At 38.9% G+C, this 15,198-nt stretch overlaps 1 protein-coding gene across 2 annotated transcripts in view; it reads left to right on the top strand.

Annotated features, from left to right (window-relative positions):
- Window positions 1-658: 658 nt before the first annotated feature.
- The window catches only part of ARHGAP32 (Rho GTPase activating protein 32), a gene marked incomplete at its 5' end in the record, with an annotated part of 121,490 nt that continues 106,950 nt past the window's right edge, over window positions 659-15,198 (top strand). For both annotated transcript variants that reach the window (XM_084250452.1, XM_084250451.1), the window contains one exon: window positions 659-774. In XM_084250452.1, coding sequence (XP_084106578.1) covers window positions 659-774 — 116 coding nt within the window. The remainder of the gene's footprint in view (window positions 775-15,198) is intronic.

Here is a 15,198-nt window from a genome sequence, read left to right as displayed (position 1 = left end):
GCCATGGGCAAACCTGACTGTTATATTCTACTTTGGATACTTGAAAGAACGTTTGCATGGCAGTTATTACTGAGGGGAAAGAAAGATGGGTGTAATAAGGAAGGCATGAAGTTGGGCAGTTTCCTACCAGGCTTACCTTTTCTAGAAATTGTGATCCTCCTTAACTGATTATAACTCTGCTTCTCATTGTACTTGGCCCAGGAGACCCTGATGAATGGTCTTACCCTTTCTGGTCTTTAGTTTACCTTTCTTAATAAGAAAAGCCTACATTGGAAGAAAGCTGTTTCTTTAACTTATTAACTGGAAACTTTGAGAAGAGAAAAATATCTAATAAACTGAAATACCTAATAAACTGAAGGAAAAAAAAAAAAACACCTTCCTTTGGGTTCTGCATTTTCTTATGTAGGGCAGAGAGCCGTAGGCAGTGGGAGGGGTCTGGGTGTCGCAGGTGTAGCAGTCCGACGCAGTGAGTGTGCGGTGTGTGATTTCCTGTCTTTACCCCGACTGTAATTACCCTAGCGCATAATAGACTGACCCAGCATGAGCACACATCACTGTGTATTAGCCACACACCTGAGTGTACATAAATAGAGCTCAACAACCTGAACACTGGTGTTCTTTATTTCATGCCTTGAGGTTTAAATGGTTTGAATACAAAATGGAGACTGAAAGTGAGAGTAGCACTTTAGGAGATGACAGTGTTTTTTGGTTGGAATTTGAAGCGACAACTCCGGTGACTGACAGTGAAGAGGGAGGAAGGGAAGAACATTTCAGGTAATTATGGAATTCACATTTCCCTCTCGATCTTGCCTTTGTCTTTTTGTCCCTCCTCCCCCCACGACTTTTCTATCCCCTGTGTTTTAATCTCTTCTCCAGTAAGATTTCATCCCCCCTTTGGGGGGAAGGTCTGGAGCGGAAGAGGACAGGTTTCTAGTTGCATATAGCACTCTTCATTCCACAACTTGCCCTAAGCTTGTAAAACACATTTTAAATGACTTGTCAGAACACAGTGAAAGAAGGTGTTAGACAGGTTTTGTAGTAGCATTTCAGGAATTTCAAGTAGAGACTCTTAATGAACTACTACCCCTTCCTGTATCTGATTTGTACCTAGTAGATTTGATCTGAATTTGAATCTAGTAGATGTTTCCTCCTCTTCTTCTTAGGATATGTTCTCTGTGCACGTGTGTGTGTGTGTGTGTGTGTGTGTGTGTGTGTTTTGGTTCCTTTAATAGTGACCAAAATCCTTTGATTTACAAGTTGATTATTTTATGACTCAGCCTCACTCTTGTCCCTGACCTGATATTTCATACCCTTTCCCTTTGCCAGTCTTTCTTGATTTTGAATCTCTTGTTGCAACTTCATAGTTGAAGTTTTTAGAGAACTGTCTTCTGATTCAGCAGTGCTCAAAGTTCAGTGGCTGTGAAGAATGAGTTCTTACCCAATTTCTGGAAACAGTGCCATTTGTTTATTAATTTTGCTGTACTGCAGCACAATTTAGGAGGTTTTATTCTGGCTTTTCTTTTTAAACAAGGGTATTTAGCAAATTAATTCTTTTGGAAGCATTAAGAAAAATCTCTTGAAGAAGTTTGTATTACATATTATCACAGCCACCCACATGAGTAATTAAACATCTTTTGTAGTTTTACCTATGAGTACTTGGGTAGGTGACCATACCATTATTTTAATCAGATCTTGTCTTTATGTTTAGTGTTCAAAAGGAATCTCTTCCTTTCTCCTTTGTCCACAGATTTTATTTTTAAAGTATAGGCTAAATGACAGGAGGGGTTGAATATTAGGAACTTTTGATAACCTACACTAAATTTACTAATAGGTGTTAGTGTGTTTTAAAATTTGAAGAGCAGTTTAGTGTTCAAAGTATGAAAATGAATGACTTTATTACTATATGCAGTTTTGTTTGGTCTCAACTTTCTCATTCTCATAATTTTATTTAGCCTTTCTTATTTGAATAAACCACTTCTTTCCCAAGGTAGGCTGATGTTACCCATATTTCTTAGTTTTTGAAATGGTTAGTGACTCATGAACAATTAGTCATTATAAAGTATTTGCTTCCAAACTGTTTGGCCCAGCATTAAAGTGATGGAGATCATTTTGGGGTATTTGTCAAAGGAAGAAACAGCTTGGATTTTGTTATTGTAATAGATGATTCTTGATTTACTGATTAGGTAATATGAGCTCTTGGGGTTTTCTTCCAACAGCTAAATTTAAAAGCAAATCTGTGTAAGACTGAGCTTTTGTTTTCCTTAGGAGTAGGTGACAGCATGTCAGTCCTGAGAAACGGAGCTACTCGTGTGCATTGCTTTAGGAATCCATGATACCACAGGGCATTTGTCCTGTTTGTACACTATTTCATATCTCAATCTCTTCAAGTCTCTCCCAAGCCAAATATGTCTTTGAGATTTAATCTTATTTATAAGTTCAACAAAGAAACCAGGGTAAGGCCACATTTCATGTAGTGTTTCTCACCCATTCAGCACTGAGACATGAGGAAATGTGGCAGCAGGGTCCTTTCACAACACTCAAGGCGGCGGCGTTCTGGCTGAGATGTCTCACAGAAAAAATGCATGTGGGTGTCAGAGGTGAAGGGTTGGATAGTAGGAGTTGCAGCTGTAACTTTGAGAGAATCAAGCAGTACATTCAGTGTTTTATATATATGACAGTTGCTATTGTAAAATAAAATTTAATAATTAAAAAATATGTAGGAAAGTTATCATGTATTCCCTTAAAATCTATGGCTAATGACCTCTTGTGGCCCAGTGGTTAAGTCTCAGTGCTATCACCTCAAAGGCCTGAGTGCGATCCTCGGCCAGGGAGCTAACCCACATATGGTGCAGCAGACCTCTCCTGTCTTGCCCATTGTAGATCTGCCTGTTCTGCTCCTCACTCTGTCTCTCACAGAAGGTTTATATTTGTCCAGTAGTTTTTGGACTAGCATTTATTTTTGGACTTTGGTGGAGGAAAGGACACTTTTTCTTACATTTTAGCACTGTAGGAAGTTGTCTGGTTGTGTTCATGGAAGTACTTGACACTGTTTGCTGCTAACTCATACATCCCTTTATTTTCAGATTTCTAACTTGTAGAGTAAAATTAATATCCACCATATTACTTTGGGAAAGTATTCCTTAGATTAGAATTTTTAGAGATCCTCAGAGTTAATGGATTAGAATAGTCCTCAGGACATAGATCCTTAAATAAGAAAGGGGTAATAGGAGGCAGGAAAGGAAAAACAATGTCTTAATTCTTTTAACAAAGAAAAGTTTTATTTAGAAGTCATTATATGCAGTGTACTAAGCCAAATGTTACATTTTAAAAAAAGATTTATTTTTTTTATGCATACAAGAACTGGGGTTCAGGCCAGAGGTGTGGGGGTGAGAGGATTCACCAGAGACAGAATGGGAATCATAACAGGTGGATTGACTGAAATACAATGCTGAAGGGAGCTGCAGATGGGATAGGAGAGGTCTACTGCGCCATGTGGGTTAGCTCCCTGGCGTGGGATCAAACTCATGTTGCAGTGGCTGCCTGTAGCTTGATGGTGCTGAGACTTAATCACTTGACCACTGGGGCCACCAGGGAGGCCCCAAATGTTACATTTTATAGATTAGTTATCTGCATATCATTTCATAAAGTAGGTACTGTTTTTTAGATGAGGAAATTATGGCTCAGAAAGACCACATTGTTAGTATAATGTAGATCAAAAATTTTAACCCAGATGAAGTTAACATTAAAAGTGACAGATTTTTAGGTTTTTTTTTTTATTTTTTTAAAGATTTATTTATTTATACAAGCACTGGGTACAGTCAGAAGTGCGAGAGGGTGAGAGAATTCAGCAGAGCCAGAGCTGGGAGCAGAACAGGCAGAAGGACCGAAGTACACTGCTGAGGGGAGCAGCAGGCACGGCAGGAGAGATCTGCGCGCCATGTGGGACCCTTGCTGGTGGCCTGGGATCGAACCGGTGCTTCAGAGGCTGCGGGCAGCTTTGCAGCCCAGTGCTCAACTGTTGCGCCACTGGGGAGGCCCCAGATTTTTAGTTTTATTAAGGATTTTTGTTATATTTCTAACTAAATGTTAACCTCTGGTTAAGTGGTATCTTAGACACAACTGATACCTCAGTTGTGATTTTATTTTGAGGAAATTATATGCACCAGCGATGTACAGATTATGCAACTAATATAATATTAAGTAATGCATACACTGCAATTTTGTGAAAATATGACCTCTAGGACACTTAGAAATTTTTACTAATTCTTAGTCATGAAAGGTTCTAGTTCTTTAGTATTTGAGTGCAGAAATGTTTATCATATAAACTTGTTTATAAGCTTATGTTTATATGTTTATGAGATGTTACTACCAGGAACACTGGCAAAGTATGACATATAATTTGAAACAGTTACAGAAATATTTTAATATTTTGTACATTTCAGCTTTTTGGAATACCTATGTACTTGATTGGTTGGTTGGTTGGTTGGTTGGTTGTTTGGTTGGTTGCTTTATTCATTCTCTGTCTTATTTGAAGTGTTGACAAGAGTGAAAACATACTGCAGCAGTCCAAATAGGTAACGATCATTTGGAATATGGTATTCTATTTCATCTAGGTTTTTGCTTTTCTTTCAGATCTAGGATGATTTTCTTAATGGCTGAATTCCTAAAGCTCTCTCACAATTCTTTTACTGACATGACTGTTCTTTTGTCTTCTGCTGAAAAATATTGATTTTGGGAGTCCCCTTCAGCTCCTATGAACCTGGGAAGTCAGAGAGTTAGCATTAGCAATTAGCCATTTGACATAGATACCAATATCATATTCAGGTGTGTTGTATTCTCTGTTCCTTTTCATAGGCATCTCACCCTTCATAATCTGTTATGTATGGTATCAAAAAAGATGTGTATTTTGCAAAAAAGAATTTTATTACTGTGTAGACTTGGATGGATAACCTGGAGTATAACTTAACCCCAAAGCCCCTTTCAACATTAATAAATGTGATTTATGTCCAACATACTTATCAGTGTTACAATAATAAATTTAGTTGAAATTAGTAGTGTCTGATGTGAACATCCCTTTATGTCACAAAATTTTACTCAGTATAGGAGGCTAGCAATTAGGCTGCATTTATAATCTGTGAAATGAATCTGTCTTAACCATGAGGCATGCTACTACAAGACTTTCTTGGTATTTCAGTAATTAAACTCTTTGGGATGGAATCCAACATGACCCTTTCTTATATCTCTCTGTATGACTTTTTTTTATGTTCAGGAAGGACCTTAGCATACAGAAGCTATATAAAACTATATAAATGTTCCTAGTTTTTAAATTGTTTCTTTAAAGTAAAATTTAAATAGCTTATTTTTCTTTAACCTTTGTATTCAACTTAAAAATTGAATTCCCTTGAATGGTTAGTTGCATGTTCAAATTTAGTGCAGGGCCTCCCCTGGTGGCACAGCGGTTGAATGCTGGGTTGCGAGGCTGCCCACAGCCTCTGCAGCGCCAGTTTGATCCCCAGCCACTGGCGAGGGTCCCACAAAAAACAAACAAACAAACAAACTTAGTAAATAAAAATCCCTGAAACATTTCAAACTCTTTTTTATGTAATACATAGTCAGTTTCATTTAAAAAAAAGAAGTATTTTTGGCTCTATTTTCCTTACTGTCCTTTCTTATAAGATAAAGTTCTTTAATTTTTACTTTTTTTTTCAGCCCCCTTCTCCCTAAATGAGACTTTTTTTTTTTTTTTTTTTTTTTTTTATAGAGGCATGCTTTATTTATTTGTTTGCTGGTTTGTTTGTTTGTTTTGTTTATACATGCACTGGGTACAGTCAGAAGCGCGGGAGGGTGAGAGAATTCACCAGAGCCAGAGCGGGGAGCAGAGCAGGCAGAAGGACCGAAGTACACTGCTGAGGGGAGCAGCGGGCGGCAGGAGAGGTCTGCGCGCCATGTGGGACCCTCCTCCGATGGCCGGGGAGCAGCCGGGGATCGAACCGGCGCCGCAGAGGCCGCGGGCAGCTTCACAACCCAGCGCTCAACCGCTGCGCCACCGGGGAGGCCCTCCCTAAATGAGACTTTTGGTACTCTTTCATAACTGTATTTTTTTTTTTAAAGATTTATTTATTTATTTATATAAGCACTGGGTACAGTCAGGACTGCAGAAGGGTGAGAGAATTCACCAGAGCCAGAGCGGGGAGCAGAACAGGCAGACTGATGAAATACACTGCTGAGGGGAGCAGTGGGCGCGGCAGGAGAGGTCTGCCTCGCCATGTGGGACTCTCGCCGGCTGCCGGGGATCGAACCGGTGCTGCAGAGGCTGCAGGCAGATTCGCAGCCCAACTCTCAACTGCTGCGCCACCAGAGGAGGCCCTCATAACTGTAATGTTTTTGCTGAGATGGTTTAATATTTTTTGTCATATATTCAGATTTAATTGTATGTGTCACTGTTCAGTGACATATGTACTTGTATGTGTATGGTTTTTCTCCTTTTCATCATATCCTGTTTTAATGTGTTCAGCTTCATTTATTTTTGGTTGATATTTTCTGAAAATTTTGTTCAAATAAGGTCTATGGGTAATATACTCTAATTTCCTGCATATACGCAAGTGTCACTTTTTTTTTTTTCCTTTGCAGGTAACTTGTTCTTTCTATCTGATTGCTTTAAGATTTTCTTGTATCCTTAGTTTCCTGTATTTTCTTATTCTTCTGTTTGGAGCTAATTGACTTTTGATTTACATATTCAAGTCTTCATATTCAGAAAAGCTTTTTAGTGTATTCTATTAATTGAATTTTTCTTCTCTGTAATAGGTTTCAGTACTTACGGAACACGTTTATATCTTATTCTTTCATGATATAGTTCTCTTTTAATTATTGTGATTTGAAATATTTCTTGTACTTTAGGCCACTAACCATCTTTAATCTTCCAAATTCAATTTGAACAGAGAAGTAATTTTTAAAAGTTCTTCATATATAGATATGACATATGTACTGGCATATATTATTTATTTATTAATAAATTTTATGTTATTTCTTTTTCAGCTCTGCAGTTTTATTCATTCAGTGAATAATGTTCTGACTGGACAGAATTCATGCTTTTAATTGTTAAGCTAAACATCTGTCCCCCTTTGCGTTTTCCCCATACTGTGATTTCTTTGGTAGTTTCATGATATGTATTGCCTCTATCTTGCTTCTCTTAGGTGTAAACACCCACTTTAGAAGCTCTAATCCTTCTAATTGATTGTTAAATTTCATTACAGAGTAATTTTCTAGTTTTTATTAATTCCTTGAGGGCAAATATCTCTCTTGTTGTGGAGAAAAGTGGGAGTGCAGTCTCCTTGAACTTGGTCTTTTTCTTTTTTAGTTTACCAGTTGCTTTATATCTTCTCAAAGTTTACAAAGAGCTCTGGCCTGCTCATGCCACCTGTTCCATTCTGTTAATGACTAATTTCTCTTACTGAGTCTCAGAGAAGGAAAGATCTGTTTCTTTACATGTCTTGGAGAAGAGAGATCTGTTTTGAATTGAAAGTCTACTGATAGTGGTTTTTTTTTTTTTTAAATGAATTTTGAGAAGAAACTTAAAGGGAGGCAGACACTGGTCTTTATGACCCAGTGTAGTGGTTCTCTGGTGATGTGAATGGCCTGCTTCAATGTTATCTTCAGTCTGGGAAGTGGAGAAAATGTGCTACCACATCTGGAATGACTGAGATGTGTTAATGTGTTTTATTTTCTCTATTTGCACTACAGGGCTAGTAGCAATAGTGCTATCAAACATGCTCAAGTTGAAGATATAATGGAAAGAAAAGTGCCATTTTTAAGAGCATCAAAAAAATATAAAATACCCAGAAATAAACTTAATTAGGAACCCTCTAAGACCTGTATGAGGAATATGTAAAACATTACTGAAGGAAATAAAAGAAATCTGGGAGAAATGAAAAGATATATACCTTGTTCATAACAGGAAATATTCAACAACATGAAGATGGCAGTTCATTATAAATTTAGTATGATAAGAGTGCTTTTAAAAAGTCTGCCATAAACTGATCTTGAAATAATTTGATCTCAATTATTTGAGCTAAGTAATTTAGCTAAGAGACTTTTTGGGGACAAGAAAAAGGGGAAGGATAATGAGTAGAAGACTAGTAAAATTAGCTATCATACTATAAATTTTGAACAATTGAAATCTTGTGGCAATGGTACATAAATAGAAGGTATAATAGCATAGAATGGAAAGAGTAGAAATATTCACAAATATATAGGAAATGGTAAAAAACAGCAATAATGCAAGTATCTATCAGTAGGGCACTGATTCAATAAATATGGAATATCTAATTAGATATTAGCAAAGAAACTTCATATACTGATGAAAGTTCTCCCAGAAATATTAAAAAATGACAGAACATTGTGTAAACAAACTTTGTTTTTTTTTTTTTTTAATAGAGGCATGTTTTATTTATTTATTTGTTTTGTTTATACATGCATTGGGTACAGTCAGAAGCGCGGGAGGGTGAGAGAACTCACCAGAGCCAGAGCGGGGAGCAGAGCAGGCAGAAGGGCCGAAGCACACTGCTGAGGGGAGCAGCGGGTGGCAGGAGAGGTCTGCGTGCCATGTGGGACCCTCCTCGGGTGGGGGTGGCCGGGAGCAGCCGGAGATCGAACCGGCGCTGCAGCGGCCGCGGGCAGCTTCGCAACCCAGCGCTCAACTGCTGCGCCACCGGGGAGGCCCTGTGTAAACAAACTTTGAATGTAATGAAAAAAAACTATTTCCCCCCCCCCTTTTTTTACACAGAGTAACATATTCACATACTGTTTTTATACTTTGTGTGAATATGGAAAATATTTATATATGTAATGTATATTCATAAAGAAAGCCTGGGGAAGGTGGGGTGGGAGAAGTTAATAGGTATAAATTGGGCAGATAAGAGATAGTGAACAGAGAATGATTTTTCCTCATAGGCAGTTTTATACCTTTTGGGTTTTGCATGTTAGAATATCTATTAAGAATTAAGGTGTAGTGGGCATTTTCAGTTGCAAGTGACAAAAACTCAATCCCCCATGGGTTCAGCAAGCTTCTCTTCTGTTTTCAACACCAATACAGCTGATCCCACTTCTGTTAGAAGCTGTTTCTTTTATTTTTGGAATCTCAAACTAATAGCTAATGTTAGCACTTACTAGTGTGTATAAACCATCCAAAAGAAGGTTCCTGTATTTCAAAGGTTTTATGATATCATTTATCCATATCTTCTGAAGGTAGGAAAATATATTACTCCCCATGATGCCAGATAATGACTTATCAGTTTTAGACACATGGTCACAGAGACACTTGCATTGTCAGTTTTAAAACTTTATTTTATTTTTTTAAAAGATTTATTTATTTATTTATTTATACAAGTACTGTCAGAAGCGCGGGAGGGTGAGAGAATTCACCAGAGCTAGAGTGGGGAACAGAACAGGCAGACTGACGAAATACATTGCTGAGGGGAGCAGTGGGTGCTGCAGAAGATGTCTGTCATGCCATGTGGGACCCTCGCCTGTGGCTGGGGATCGAATTGGTGCCGCCCAGCACTCAACCGCTGCGCCACCAGGGGAGGCCCAGTTTTATAACTTTAGCAACGGGTTAAATGAGAACACTAAAGCCACCATTTCAGATATATGTCAATTTAGTGGAATTGAGATATATTCCTATAGAAACAGGCTTGCATAAATTTGCATTTCTGTTTCTGACTTTCATTTAGTTATTTTTATTAATTTAGTTATTAATTTATTATAACTTAAATAAATTTATTTATTTTTATTTATTTTTTAAAGATTTATTTATTTATGCATACAAAAGCTGGGGTACAGGCCAGAGATGCGGGAGGTTGGATGATTCACCAGAGACAGAGAAGGGAATAGAACAGGCAGATTGACCGAAGTACATTGCTGAGGGGAGCAGCGGGAGAGGCAGGAGAGGTCTGCTGTGCCATGTGGGTTACTCCCTGGCTGGCCGGGGTGGAAATTGTGCTGCAGAGACTGCAGATTGCTTCATAATGCAGTGCATAACCCCTTGTGCCACCAGGAAGGCCCAATTTAGTTATTTTTAACTGAGTAGGTTTCTCTTTCTATCTGTCAAAGACTGACACATGCTCAGGTCATAAAAAAGACTTCTCAGTCATTTTCCATAACAGTGGGAGATAACCTACTGCTCACAAGAATTGCAGAACTGGAAACAAACTTGGGAAAGAATCAGAAATAAAGAAAAAACAAAGGTTAGGGGCATAAAATGGGAAAGGTAAAGTTCTATTGCTGCTTGACCATTACTCCAAGGATCAAGAAAAGATATGGCTGGAGAAGGCAGTCCTTGAGGAATGCTTCCCAGAGTGTGTCACTTGGACATCTCTGAGGAATTTCAACACTGTCAAGTATACTACTGCATAGTTAGGAACAGTAATTTCATACAAATATAAAGTGAGTGTATGTCAAAGATTTATTTGTTTTTTATTTTTTTATTTTGTTAAATATTTATTTTATTTTTATACATGTAAGAGCTGTGGTACAGGCCAGAGGTGTGGGGGTCGGGGGACAGGTGGTGAGAGGATTCTCCAGAGACAGAGTGGGGAACAGAACAGGCAGATTGAGGACCTCCCTGGTGGTGCAAGGGGTTAAGCACTGCACAATGAAGCAATATGCAGCCTCTGCAGCGCGATTTCCATCCCTGGCCTGCCAGGGAGAAAACTACATGACTCGCCCACAGCTCCCCTCAGCAGTGTATTTCAGTCAGCCTGCTTGTTCTATTTCCCACTCTGTCTCTGGTGAATCCTCTCGTCCCCCGCATCTCTGGCCTGTACCCTGGTTCTTGTATACATAAATAAAAATATTTTAAAAGAAAAGATAATCAATAGTATAAAATCTGAGTCCAGGGCCTCCCTGGTGGCGCAGCGGGTTAAGACACAACCTATGAAGCTATTCATAGCCACTGCAGCACGAGTTCAATCCCCGGCCAGAAAGCTACCCACATGGCGCGCAGACCTCTCCTGACTCGTCCACTGCTCCCCTCAACTGTGTGTTTCACTCAATCCACCTGTTCTGTTCCCCACTCTGTCTCTGGTGAATCCTCACCCCCTGCATCTCTGGTCTACCCCAGCTTTTGTATGCATAAATAAATAAATAAATATAAAAAAAAAAAAAGAACAGGCAGATTAAGTGAAATATGCTGCTGAGGGGAGCAGCAGGCGAGTAAGGAGAAGTCTGCTTGCCATGTGAGTTGCTCCCTGGCTGGGGATCAAACTCGTGCTACACTGGCCATGGTCAGCCTCATAAATTGCGAATGAGAGAATGAATAAGATGGTAAGGCTGGTTACCGCAATATGAGGAAAATGTTTTTTTCTCTTCTTTTTTTCCTTTTGATATCTATGTTCAAGTCTAGAGATGATTTATAGAAAACTCTTGTAAATATAAAATTAGATTCTTCAGGTCTAATGATTGGCAAACCACTGTGGCTTTTTTCCTGTTAGATATGAAACTGCAGTTAAACACTTTAAAGGCAAAATTTGTCTATAAAATGGGCCTCCCTGGTGATGCAAGGGATTAAGTCTCCACACCATCAAGTGATCAGCAGCCACTGTGGCATGAGTTGGATCCCAAGTTAGGGAGCTAACCCACAAGGCTCAGCAGACCTCTCCCATCTTACCTGCTGCTCCCCTCAGCAGTGCATTTTAGTAGCTCCACTTGTTCTGCTCCCCACTCTGTCTCTGGTGAATCCTTTCATCCCCTGCATTTCTGGCCTACTCCCCTGTTCTTGTATGTATAAATAAATAAAAATAAAACTTCAAAAAAATTTTTGTCCAGAATTTTAAAAGCATAGAACAAAAGAATCAAGTAGATACTCAGTTTTTATGGAGTTGATTCACTGTTACATAATACAAAATGTATATAAACCTAAATTTTATACCTTTTAAAATGTTGTGTAACATTTGCCAATAAACTTTTACTTTATACTTTTAAGATACAACTTGCATATAACAAGTCTCACTAATAGTGTAAGTGCTTGAAAAATTTATATAAATGTGTAAACCCATGTAATCACAACCCAATTGACATAAATTATCTGGCACCCCACTTAAGTTATTTCTAACACCTTGCCCCTCTAATCAGCACCTTTCCCAAAGGTAGCATTATTCTGACCTCTGTCACAATAAAGTAGTTTCACTTTTCTTGAACTTCATATAAACAGAATTATGTAGTATGAATTCTTTGTTTCAAGCTTTATTGAGATATAATTGACATAATGTTTTATAAGTTTAAGGTGCACAAGGTGATGATTAGATAATTGTATATTGGGAACAGCATGTGCCTTTTTTTTTATAAAGATTTATTTATTTATCTATACAAGCACTGGGTACAGTCAGAAGTGCGGGAAGTGAGAGAACTCACCAGAGCCAGAGTGGGGAGCAAAGCAGGCAGGAGGACCGAAGTACTCTGCTGAGGGGAGCAGCAGGCGGCAGGAGAGGTCTGCGCGCCATGTGGGACCCTCCTCCGGTGGCTGGGGAGCAGCCGGGGAGCAGCGGGGAGCAGCCGAGGATCGAACAGGTGCTGCAGAGGCTGCGGGCAGCCTGGCAACCCAGCGCTCAACCACTGGGCCACCGGGGAGGCCCACAGCATGTACTCTTAAAACTGGTTTCCTTTCAGCAGTTTGAGATTCATCCATGTGTTACAAGTGGCAGCAGCAGTTCTTTTTTCACTTCTGTGTCGTATTCTGTTGTATAAAAAATAGTTTACTGGGCCTTCCTGATGGCTTAGGGATTAAAGTTTCAGCACTGTCAAGCTATCACCAGCCACTGCAACAAGAGTTGTATCTGGGCCAGGGAACTACCCACATATTGCAACAGACCTCTCCTGTCTCACCCACTGTTCCCCTCAGCAGTGTATTTCAGTAAATCTGTTTGTTCTGTTCCCCACTCTGTTTCTGGTGAATCCTTTCAACCCCCACATCTCTGGCCTATACTCCAGTTCCACAACACACAAATAAATGAATACATCTTTAAAAAAGAAAAAATGGTTTACTTGTCTTCTATGTTTCTCTTTAACAAGTAATTGTAATTGTATGATACTAGTATGTACAAATACACTTGATTTTAGCATTTGACATATTCTGTGTTCTTACAAACTTGTTTAGCTTATTTTAACTATTTTTAGTCTTTTTGATTGTGTATCTATTGTGTCCTCTTCAAATGATGCAAATTTTATTTTCCTTTATATTTTTTATGCCTTTTATTTCTTTTGCTTGAATACCAAGTGGGCTTTGCTACAGACTGCCTGAGTTCAAATAGCTACTCTGCAATGTCTGTTTTTTTTTTTTAAAGATTTATTTATTTATTTATACAATCATTGGGTATAGTCAGAAGCGCGGGAGGGTGAGAGAATTCACCAGAGTCAGAGCGGGGAGCAGAACAGGCAGAAGGGCCAAAGTACAATGCTGAGGGGAGCAGCGGGTGGCAGGAGAGGTCTGTGCGCCATGTGGGACCCTCCTCCGGTGGCCGGGGAGCAGCCAGGGCTCAAACCAGCGCTGCAGAGGCCGCAGGCAGCTTCGCAACCCTGCGCTCAACCGTTGCACAACTGGGGAGGCCCTGCAATGTCTTTTTTTTTTTTTTTTTTAAGTATTATCTGTAATGTTTTAATTTAATTGCAGAAACTTTCAAACATATACTAAAATAGGGCACTGTCATAAACCCCAAGTACTTTGTCATCCACGCATCTCCTCCTCCTGGATTATTTTTAAATACATCCCAGACCTTGTTTTCCATTCATAAGTCTTTCAGTAAGCATTTCAAACACAAAGGGATCTTTAAGAAAAACATAACCATAATAATATTTCAGAATTATGAAATACCCAGTCAGTGTTCACATTTGCTTATCTTAGAATTTATTTGCTCAAACCTGAACTCAAATAAGGTATGTACTTTGCAGTTGGTTGTTAGGTCTGTTATGTCTTTTGGGGAATTTTTGCCAAAAGTTAGATTGCTAGAAGTGACTTTGTTGGGTCAGAGGATAAAGGCATGTGTAATTTTGTTAGATGACATAAAATTCCCTTCCACAGAGTTACGGTAGTTTACATTCCCCTGGCAGTGGGTAAAAGTGCCCATTTTCCCACAGCTTCACCAAAGTATTGTTAAGCTTTTGGATTTTTGCTATTTTGACAAATAAGTGGTCACAACTGCAAATGGTTCCTGTGCATATTTGGAATCCTTATTTTTACAATGTAAGAAAAACATTTTTTCTCCCATTTTTTCCAAGAAGATATGAAAATATGGCAAGCATGGGTTTTAGAACAGAGGAACTCAGAAACATGAGCCAGTCAAATTCAAACTTCTTTTTTTTCCTCTTTTTCATTTTTTTCTTTCAACATTTATAATTTTTTACATTTTTTAGACAATATTTGCTTCCCCCCACCCCCTCAGATTGAGTCCCCATAAATCTCCTTCCCCAAGGTACCCATGCACCATCACCATAGTCCCCTCTACTCCTCCCTCCCTCCCTCTCACCCCCTCCCTCCTCCTCCCCTGCAGGATGTCACTGGTTTATAATTGTCTGTTTTTGCTTTGTTGTGTTTTGTACTGTTGTTGTTATTATTATTTTTGCACTGATGTCTTATTTCATTCCCTGTATTCCTGTTATAAGTGAAACCATCCAATATTTTTCTTTTTCCTTCTGGCTTATTTCACTGAGCATAATTACTTCTAGCTCCATCCATGTTGCTGTGAATGGCATGAGTTTATCTTTTTTGATTGTGGAATAATATTCCATTGTGTATATATACCACCTCTTCTTGATCCAGTCATCTATTTTTGCGCATTTGGGTTGTTTCCAGGTTTTACCTATTGTAAATAGTGCTGCAATAAACATAGGTGTACAGGTGCTCTTTTGAATCACTGTTTTTGTGTCCTTTGGATAGATCCCTAGGAGTGGAATTTCCGGATCATATGGTAGCTCCATTTTTAGTATACTGAGGAACCTCAGACAGCTTTCCACAATGGTTGGACCAGTTTGCACTCCCACCAGCAATGTAGGAGAATTCCTTTTTTGCCGCATCCTCGCCAACATTTGTTGTTGCTTGTTTTTTTGATATGTGCCATTCTTACTGGTGTAAGGTAGTATCTCACTGTGGTTTTGATTTACATTTCCCTGATTATAAGAGATGTTGAACATTTTTTCATATGCCTGTTGGCC

Source organism: Talpa europaea, assembly GCF_964194135.1.
Source record: "Talpa europaea genome assembly, chromosome: 12".
Lineage (NCBI taxonomy): Eukaryota > Metazoa > Chordata > Mammalia > Eulipotyphla > Talpidae > Talpa > Talpa europaea.
This window is presented reverse-complemented; position numbering and strand designations above follow the sequence as displayed.